Here is a 10,820-nt window from a genome sequence, read left to right as displayed (position 1 = left end):
TGAGCTTTGCACCTGCTGTTGAAGAAAATTGAAGATGATATGTGCCCAGTCCATTTTGTTGTTGTTCCAGATGGCGTGGAGGATTTTGAGGATATCCAGATTGATTTCGTCAGTTCCAGACACCTTGCCGAGCAGGAATTTCATTATAAGGTCGGCAGCAAGAGCAAACCTCTCCTTTAGGTGGAACTTGCGGAGGGCAAGGATGCTCTGGGCGGTGCAGTCTCCAGTCGGATTTTATTCCAAAAAACTTGCTTGTCCAAGTCGTAATCCGAGAGGTGCTAGACTGCTTCCTCCGATGTCGCGAAGTCGAATGCCGCTCTGAGGTCACCAACAGAGGTCGTGATATCAATCTCATTGAACCGACTCTCTATTTTGCCCTTCGTGACCTTGGCATTCGTGAACCATTCAGTGAAGTCGAGTTCATGAATGGTTTGGTAGTCGTGTGTCATGTATTTCATAAGTCCTGCCTTCTCAAACTTTTTCAGGACTTTCTCCGCCATCTTTGGATTTGATGAGTGGGTGATGAAGCCGTTTTTGTCAAGGATACTCCCCGCCTTGACTTGTTTGATCTGAGTGCGAATGTGTCGCAACTCCCTCTGATATGCGTCGGAAGATGAGGTTGATGTGGAGGATTCGGATGCCATAGTTGAAAGATTTGAGGTTTTGGAGGGAATGTGTACAGTGTTTAGGATTTAGGGGTTTTGGGTATTCGGTTTGAGCTTGAATCCGGGTAAGGAAGAAGGGTTTGGCTTTTATATCATGTGGATTCGGGTTGGATATATGGGTAGGGTTGAGAGCTTGACCCGAAAAAGGGATCCCGGTTAATTTAAAAGAATTTAAAAGTCAGAAATACCCTTTATAACGGTTATGTATGTAAGATATGGTAAGGGTATTTTGGTAAGATATAATACGGTTTTGGATAGTGGGATATAAAGAGATGATATTTATATAAGCATGCTCCCACTTATCAAGGTAATGCCTTTAAGAGCGGAAAACCGTCAGTAACCGAAGACCACGTGGCTAACATTAATGTCCAAAGTTAGCCATTCCCCATATATCCGTTGAGCTCATTAGTTTTACCTCTCGAAGGTAAACTCTCGACTTTGCTAGTTTAAGGATCTTCCCCCTGAGTGATTGATCCCTAAACCTCCTTATTCCTCCATCTAAGCATTCCTGTGGTTAAGGATCTTCCCCCTGAGTGATCGATCCCTAACCCTCCTTATTCCTCCATTTAGAGATACGTAGATAGTCAGTTTGATATCTTTCGAAGTGATCTCTCGAACTACCCTTCTTCGAGATATAACACAAAAAGGCAAACTGAACATGTACCTCTCGAACTACCTTTCGAACACAGATTGCGATACGGAGACAAGATTGATTCATCAAAAGCTATCACTTGGAACATTTCCTTAAGTTCATTTAGTGATTTTCGAAAACATTACATATGAATCAATATCCTATTAGATTCCATAGAAACTTTTGTTTGGCCTTGGATAGCCTAATAGGAATCTATCGTTAGAACAGGAACTAGCCATCTAAAGTCCTATTTCTCCTATTAACAGAACTAGAGGTGGCTACTCCCCTTCTTGTTCTTCTCTCCGCTGCTGCCTTCCTCACAGGCTTCATCTCCCTTTCCCTTGGTTCTCCATTTGGTTGAGGGAGGTTCTTTTCCAGAAAGTGCAGCGGTAGGAGTCCCACTTGTGCAAGACTCTTCTCCTGACTCCAGTATCCCATCGTTGTGGATCTCCTCGCATTTGGGGATCCATTCACCTTGGATGGGAATAGGATGCTTGCTTGGATTATCAGGAAGCTCCGCAATCTGTTCACCCTTCGTTGATTCTGGATAGTTTTCTCCTTGAAAATCTTTGGACTTCGTTGCTGATTTTCTCCCCCTATACCAGAACGGTACATCGTCTTTTCCTTTCTTCTTCTCCATGAAGAAGTCGATGACATAAACTGCTGAAGAAAACCCTCTATTTATAGCCCAAAAAGTTACCACTGTTGAGTCACGGGATGCAATATAAATGACCATTCAATGCTGTGTAACTCCAAAGCTGCCATAAAGTTGATGAAACCGCTCCTCACATGCGAAACAGTTCATGGCACTAAATACAAAAAGATAAGATTTGATCATTCATCCCAATTCTATCATTCCCAATTCTAACCTTAGTTGAGAAAATCTATTTTCACATAATGCTTTTGTGAAAATATCTGCTAGTTGCTCCTCAGTTGCAACATATTCCAAAGTTATATCCTTTTTCTCAACATGGTCTCTGATGAAGTGATACTTGATATCAATGTGTTTTGTCCTTGAATGTAACACTGGATTCTGAGTAATAGCTATAGCACTGGTGTTGTCACACATGATCTTAACCTCTTTACATTCAACACCATAATCCCGTAGTTGTTGCTTCATCCATAAAACCTGAGCACAGCAACTTCCAGCTGCTACATATTCTGCCTCAGCGGTACTTGTAGCTATCGAATGCTGTTTCTTGCTAAACCATGAGACAAGTCTTCCACCTAGAAACTGACATGTCCCTGATGTGCTCTTTCGATCTATTTTGCAACCGGCAAAGTCCGCATCTGAATAACCCGTAAGTTCGAAAGATCCACCTCTCGAATACCAAAGTCCAACACTTTGCGTACCTTTGAGATATCTAAGGATCCTTTTAGATGCATTTAAGTGACTTTCCTTAGGACTTGCCTGAAATCTAGCACATACACCTACTTCAAAGGATATATCTGGTCTACTAGCAGTTAAATAAAGAAGAGATCCGATGATACCTCGATATGTAGTTTGATCGACCTCTAGACCTTCACTGTCGACATCGATACGTAGAGAGGTTCCCATGGGTACTTTGACTGAGGATTTCCCTTCTATATTGTATTTTCTGAGCAGATCCTTGGTGTATTTCTCCTGATTGATGAAGATACCTTCCTTAAGCTGTCTCACTTGTAATCCAAGGAAGTAGTTGAGTTCTCCCATCATGCTCATCTCGAACTTCCCTTTCATCAACCTGGAGAACTTCTCGCACAAGTCTGGATTGGTGCTTCCAAAAATGATATCGTCCACATAGATTTGCACCAATAAGATGTGATCCTCATCCTTAATTCTAAACAGTGTTTTGTCCACTAGGCCTTTGGTGAACCCACACTGAAGTAGAAAAGAAGATAAGGTATCATACCAAGCTCTCGGAGCTTGTTTTAAGCGGTAAAGTGCCTTCTTCAATTTGTATACTTTGTCAGCTCCCACGTCCTTCAAGAAACCCGGAGGTTGTTCAACGTACACCTCTTCTTCGAGAAGTCCGTTCAGAAAAGCGCTCTTGACATCCATTTGATATACTTTAAAGTCTTTGAAGGCGGCATATGCGAGAAAGATGCGTATGGCTTCGAGACGTGCCACTGGAGCGAAGGTTTCATCAAAATCTATTCCTTCCTCCTGACAATAGCCTTTGGCGACAAGTCTGGCCTTGTTCCTAACAATGACTCCATCCTCATTCATCTTGTTTCTGAAAACCCACTTTGTACCAATGACATTCTGATGATGAGGTCTCGAAACTAGTTCCCAAACATCGTTCCGTTCAAACTGATGAAGTTCCTCTTGCATGGCTTGCACCCAATCTGGATCACATAGAGCCTCATCGATCACCTTAGGCTCTATTTGCGATAGAAAGCAAGCAAACATGCTTTCTCTGTATGCTGATCTGGTCCGAACTCTGTCACGTACATCTCCAATCACTTGATCCGCAGGGTGACTTCTCAGCCATCTTAGGTCGGGTTGTGGCTCCTCAGTTGATACTTCCGTTGAAGGTTGAGATGTGGGTTGAGCATCTATGATCTGGATCGGATCAACTGAGTTAGGAGCTTTCTCCTTGGTATGCTCTTCATCATCTGATTCTGACTGAAGTTCCGCTACGTCTCAAACTATCGGTTTCTTCCCATCGAGAGGTGAGTTTAATCTCTCGATTGACTCCGACTGAGCTTCCTCAGCTGCTTCCACTGACTTTGGTGGTTGATCTGTTGATGTTCTATCATCAAAAGAGACATGTATGGATTCTTCAACCACCAATCTCCGCTTGTTGAAGATTCTGAATGCTTTACTTGTCGATGAGTATCCTAGAAATACTCCATCATCAGCCTTTTCATCAAAAGTCCTTAGCTGAGTCTTCCCATTGTTGTGGATATAGCATTTGCACCCGAATGTGTGGAAGTAGCTTACATTCGGTTTTCTTCCATTCCACAACTCATATGGAGTCTTTCCAACTCCTTTCACGATCAAGGACCAATTTTGGGTATAGCACGCTGTGTTGATTGCTTCTGCCCAAAATCCTTGAGATATGTTGGCTTGCGAGAGCATGGTCCTTGCAGCTTCCTTGAGAGTTCTGTTCCTTCTTTCAGCAACCCCGTTCTATTGAGGCGTTCGAGCAGCTGACAACTGATGATGAATACCGTTCTCGTTGCAGTAGCTCTCGATAACTTGATTAACGAACTCTCCACCTTGATCTGACCGAATCTTTAGTATCGAGACATCCTTTTCAACTTGAACTTGCTTCAAAAGATTTGGTAGGGCAACTTTTGTCTCGCTTTTCTTGGTTAAGAACACGGTCCAGGTGAATCTTGTGTAGTCATCTACTACCACAAGAGTGTACTTTCTTCCTCTCATGCTGGGTGGATCCACCGGTCCAAATAAGTCCATGTGAAGTAGACTTAATGGTCTAGTGGATGATGTCTCGGCTTTGCTTTTGAAAGAGGATTTGATCTGTTTGCAGCGTTGACATGCCTCACATATCTTATCCTTTCGAAACGTCACTTTGGGCAGTCCTTCCACAAGGTTCCTCTTAGTAAGCTTGTTGATAGTTTTGAAGTTCAGATGGCTAAGCTTACTGTGCCAATCCCAGCATAAGTCTTCCTTGCTCCTTGCCAGCATACATAGGGATGGTTTGGCAGATCTCCAATCCACTATGTACATGTTTCCTTTCCTTGCTGCTTCCAGGACGACTTCGAGAGATTCCTCTTGTATGATTTGGCACTTGCCTTTGGTGAAGATTACTCTGTAGCCCTTGTCACAGAACTGGCTTGTGCTAAGGAGGTTGAATTTGAGCCCCTCAACGTAGGATACCCCCTTGATCACCAATTCATTTTTATGAACTTCACCAACAGCCTTTGTACGTCCTTTCTTCTCGTTGTCTCCAAATGTCACCAGGGGACCTTCGATAGGATGGATGTTCTCTAGCAGTGTTAAGTTTCCCGTCATATGTCTCGAACATCCACTGTCAATGAACCATATGTCCCTGGTGTCCTGCAAGCAGATCAAGCAGATTTAGGTACCCAATCTTTGGGTCCTGGTTGGTTAGTAAGTTTAGGCATCCATTTATACCTTGGACCCATTACTCCAAGCCTAGGTGTAATGTAGCCATTATACGTTTGATAATCATAAGGAATGCTAGCACAAGTTTTGGGCCTCTTTGGTGCATAAATCAATTTAGGTGTAGATTTTTCGATTGGCTTATGCACCATGCCTTTCATACGCTGTTTGGTCATGTGAAATTGCTGGAAGTGAGGTTTTTTCCAGAAATCATGATTCGATGACCAATTCTCACTAGATGGATAGAGTCTGCCTTTCTCCATCCGTGAGTTCCTAACTCTATGGATCTCAGACCATCCATATTTGCCTTGAGGCGCATTATATGGAATGTAGCTTCTTTTGTACTTGGAATGGCCTTGCGAGAGATAGCAAGGTGATCTCTCGATATTGTTTACCCGGCCATTCTTCGTAGCTTTCCTATGCTTTCCATTGCTGGTGTATAGGGACGGTTTATGAATAGCTACTCTGGTCTTTTCTGTTGGTCTTTTATGACCATTGTCTGGTTTGGGTTGAAATCCTCCATTATTTGAAGTTTCCAAACCATTGGTCTGTTTATCTCTCGAGAGACAGTTTTGACGGAACCCTAGACCGGTTCTATCACTAGTAGGTCTGTGATCATTTACCATTTTCTCCATAGCTTTGGAGGAATTAGTGTATGATGCTATGACCTTTCTAAGATTAAGTTCTCTGGTCTCTCGAGCTTTGCACTCTTCAGCCAGTAGGATTACTTTGGCTTCTAACTCGCTTACTTTGAGAGTTAGCTCCGAATTCTCTTTCGAGACGTTGTTAAGCATATCTCTTTCAGCAGTTAGTTTGCTATTTTCTTCCCGGATTTTGGCATGAGTGCTGTTAGCGATTTTGAGGTTCCTTCTGATCAATTCCATAGTTTCGAAGGGATCCTCATCGCTTCCAAACGAAGAACATTGAGAAGTAGAGATAGAGCAGCGAGATATAGAAGGGGAGGTTACCTCATTATTGATAGCCATCAAGCATTTATCCTCCTCTTCTNTGTACTTTCTTCCTCTCATGCTGGGTGGATCCACCGGTCCAAATAAGTCCATGTGAAGTAGACTTAATGGTCTAGTGGATGATGTCTCGGCTTTGCTTTTGAAAGAGGATTTGATCTGTTTGCAGCGTTGACATGCCTCACATATCTTATCCTTTCGAAACGTCACTTTGGGCAGTCCTTCCACAAGGTTCCTCTTAGTAAGCTTGTTGATAGTTTTGAAGTTCAGATGGCTAAGCTTACTGTGCCAATCCCAGCATAAGTCTTCCTTGCTCCTTGCCAGCATACATAGGGATGGTTTGGCAGATCTCCAATCCACTATGTACATGTTTCCTTTCCTTGCTGCTTCCAGGACGACTTCGAGAGATTCCTCTTGTATGATTTGGCACTTGCCTTTGGTGAAGATTACTCTGTAGCCCTTGTCACAGAACTGGCTTGTGCTAAGGAGGTTGAATTTGAGCCCCTCAACGTAGGATACCCCCTTGATCACCAATTCATTTTTATGAACTTCACCAACAGCCTTTGTACGTCCTTTCTTCTCGTTGTCTCCAAATGTCACCAGGGGACCTTCGATAGGATGGATGTTCTCTAGCAGTGTTAAGTTTCCCGTCATATGTCTCGAACATCCACTGTCAATGAACCATATGTCCCTGGTGTCCTGCAAGCAGATCAAGCAGATTTAGGTACCCAATCTTTGGGTCCTGGTTGGTTAGTAAGTTTAGGCATCCATTTATACCTTGGACCCATTACTCCAAGCCTAGGTGTAATGTAGCCATTATACGTTTGATAATCATAAGGAATGCTAGCACAAGTTTTGGGCCTCTTTGGTGCATAAATCAATTTAGGTGTAGATTTTTCGATTGGCTTATGCACCATGCCTTTCATACGCTGTTTGGTCATGTGAAATTGCTGGAAGTGAGGTTTTTTCCAGAAATCATGATTCGATGACCAATTCTCACTAGATGGATAGAGTCTGCCTTTCTCCATCCGTGAGTTCCTAACTCTATGGATCTCAGACCATCCATATTTGCCTTGAGGCGCATTATATGGAATGTAGCTTCTTTTGTACTTGGAATGGCCTTGCGAGAGATAGCAAGGTGATCTCTCGATATTGTTTACCCGGCCATTCTTCGTAGCTTTCCTATGCTTTCCATTGCTGGTGTATAGGGACGGTTTATGAATAGCTACTCTGGTCTTTTCTGTTGGTCTTTTATGACCATTGTCTGGTTTGGGTTGAAATCCTCCATTATTTGAAGTTTCCAAACCATTGGTCTGTTTATCTCTCGAGAGACAGTTTTGACGGAACCCTAGACCGGTTCTATCACTAGTAGGTCTGTGATCATTTACCATTTTCTCCATAGCTTTGGAGGAATTAGTGTATGATGCTATGACCTTTCTAAGATTAAGTTCTCTGGTCTCTCGAGCTTTGCACTCTTCAGCCAGTAGGATTACTTTGGCTTCTAACTCGCTTACTTTGAGAGTTAGCTCCGAATTCTCTTTCGAGACGTTGTTAAGCATATCTCTTTCAGCAGTTAGTTTGCTATTTTCTTCCCGGATTTTGGCATGAGTGCTGTTAGCGATTTTGAGGTTCCTTCTGATCAATTCCATAGTTTCGAAGGGATCCTCATCGCTTCCAAACGAAGAACATTGAGAAGTAGAGATAGAGCAGCGAGATATAGAAGGGGAGGTTACCTCATTATTGATAGCCATCAAGCATTTATCCTCCTCTTCTGTAGTGTATAAGCAGATGAGCCCCCTCTCATCCTCTGAGCTGCTGCTGCTGTCACTGGAGCTCGATGTCTCGGACTCCTCGATTGCCTTCTCAAATTCCTCAGCAACAAGCGCCTTTCTGTGTGANCTTTCTTCTCGTTGTCTCCAAATGTCACCAGGGGACCTTCGATAGGATGGATGTTCTCTAGCAGTGTTAAGTTTCCCGTCATATGTCTCGAACATCCACTGTCAATGAACCATATGTCCCTGGTGTCCTGCAAGCAGATCAAGCAGATTTAGGTACCCAATCTTTGGGTCCTGGTTGGTTAGTAAGTTTAGGCATCCATTTATACCTTGGACCCATTACTCCAAGCCTAGGTGTAATGTAGCCATTATACGTTTGATAATCATAAGGAATGCTAGCACAAGTTTTGGGCCTCTTTGGTGCATAAATCAATTTAGGTGTAGATTTTTCGATTGGCTTATGCACCATGCCTTTCATACGCTGTTTGGTCATGTGAAATTGCTGGAAGTGAGGTTTTTTCCAGAAATCATGATTCGATGACCAATTCTCACTAGATGGATAGAGTCTGCCTTTCTCCATCCGTGAGTTCCTAACTCTATGGATCTCAGACCATCCATATTTGCCTTGAGGCGCATTATATGGAATGTAGCTTCTTTTGTACTTGGAATGGCCTTGCGAGAGATAGCAAGGTGATCTCTCGATATTGTTTACCCGGCCATTCTTCGTAGCTTTCCTATGCTTTCCATTGCTGGTGTATAGGGACGGTTTATGAATAGCTACTCTGGTCTTTTCTGTTGGTCTTTTATGACCATTGTCTGGTTTGGGTTGAAATCCTCCATTATTTGAAGTTTCCAAACCATTGGTCTGTTTATCTCTCGAGAGACAGTTTTGACGGAACCCTAGACCGGTTCTATCACTAGTAGGTCTGTGATCATTTACCATTTTCTCCATAGCTTTGGAGGAATTAGTGTATGATGCTATGACCTTTCTAAGATTAAGTTCTCTGGTCTCTCGAGCTTTGCACTCTTCAGCCAGTAGGATTACTTTGGCTTCTAACTCGCTTACTTTGAGAGTTAGCTCCGAATTCTCTTTCGAGACGTTGTTAAGCATATCTCTTTCAGCAGTTAGTTTGCTATTTTCTTCCCGGATTTTGGCATGAGTGCTGTTAGCGATTTTGAGGTTCCTTCTGATCAATTCCATAGTTTCGAAGGGATCCTCATCGCTTCCAAACGAAGAACATTGAGAAGTAGAGATAGAGCAGCGAGATATAGAAGGGGAGGTTACCTCATTATTGATAGCCATCAAGCATTTATCCTCCTCTTCTGTAGTGTATAAGCAGATGAGCCCCCTCTCATCCTCTGAGCTGCTGCTGCTGTCACTGGAGCTCGATGTCTCGGACTCCTCGATTGCCTTCTCAAATTCCTCAGCAACAAGCGCCTTTCTGCGTGAATTTTTCTTTGAATCTCCCTTGAAGCCACTTTGTGCTGGCTTCTCTCTGGATTCCTCTTTTCTTCTGGAATCCTTACCTTCCTGGCCTTGATGCTTGCTTACCGGTGGGTAAGGACATTCAGCCTTGAAGTGCCCTGGTCTCCTGCAGTTGTAGCATAGACCTTGATCTTCTTCCTCCATTCTTCTGGATGTGTATCTCTCATTTTTCCTTCTTGAGGAGGAAGGTGAACTTGTATTGCTTTCCGGTGTCTTCTTCATGAACTTCCTGAATTTTCTTATGAAGAAAGCAAACTGTTCGTCAGATAAAAAATCAGTGGGATTAGGATCTGACCTTGAGGAGGTGGTTGGTTGGTCCGCAACCAGTGCCACATTCCGTCTGTCCACCACGTCCTCATCTCTCGGAAACATCTCAAATTCGAAGGCTTTGAGATCTCTGAACAGTTGGTCGGTTGTGGTGTTCTTCAAATCCCTGTGATCACGCATTGTGATCACCTTCATTTCCCACTCCTTGGTAAGGCCTCGTAAGACCTTCAAGTTTAGCTCCTTTTGTGTAATCTCCTTCTCGAGATCATTGATCTCTATTGATAGCTTCATGAANNNNCCACGTCCTCATCTCTCGGAAACATCTCAAATTCGAAGGCTTTGAGATCTCTGAACAGTTGGTCGGTTGTGGTGTTCTTCAAATCCCTGTGATCACGCATTGTGATCACCTTCATTTCCCACTCCTTGGTAAGGCCTCGTAAGACCTTCAGGTTTAGCTCCTTTTGTGGAATCTCCTTCTCGAGATCACTGATCTCTATTGATAGCTTCATGAAACGAGATTCCATGCTGTCGATGCTCTCCCCTGGCTTCATCTTGAAGTCCTCGAACTTCTTCATGGCCACGGTGAGCTTGTTTTCCTTTTCCTGTTCGTTACCTTCACCAATTAACATCAAAGTATCCCATACCTCTTTTGCCGTTTTGCACTTTCTTACTTTTGGGAAGATGGTTTCGTCTATAGCTCTGAAGAGAATATCCTTGGCAATGTTGTCCAGGTTGTTTCTCTTCCTATCATCACTTGTCCATTCTTCCCTAGGTTTGGGGACATACTTTGGTGTATCTCTGGTTTGCTCAGCAGTCGTGTTTACCATCATGATCTTGACTGGTCCAGATGTTATAACTTCGGCCATCTCATCATGGAGGGCTGATAGATACGCAAGCATGCGTGTTTTCCAGTCATCGAACCTGCTAAGATCAAAGAGAAGATGTCTCGACAACATGCT

The 10,820-nt window shown here is 43.2% G+C and overlaps 1 protein-coding gene across 1 annotated transcript; it reads right to left on the bottom strand.

Moving 5' to 3' along the window:
* Positions 1–2,179: 2,179 nt before the first annotated feature.
* LOC116012654 (secreted RxLR effector protein 161-like) lies at positions 2,180–2,725 on the bottom strand (the record flags this gene model as incomplete). The annotated part of the gene is made up of 1 exon (XM_031252278.1): positions 2,180–2,725. A coding segment is annotated over one exon (546 nt), but the record flags the coding sequence as incomplete, so codon positions are not given.
* Between the last annotated feature and the right edge of the window lie 8,095 nt (positions 2,726–10,820).

Source organism: Ipomoea triloba, chromosome 3, assembly GCF_003576645.1.
Source record: "Ipomoea triloba cultivar NCNSP0323 chromosome 3, ASM357664v1".
Taxonomy (NCBI): domain Eukaryota; kingdom Viridiplantae; phylum Streptophyta; class Magnoliopsida; order Solanales; family Convolvulaceae; genus Ipomoea; species Ipomoea triloba.
The sequence above is the reverse complement of the archived record's forward strand: the minus strand, read 5'-3'. Positions and strand labels throughout refer to the sequence as shown.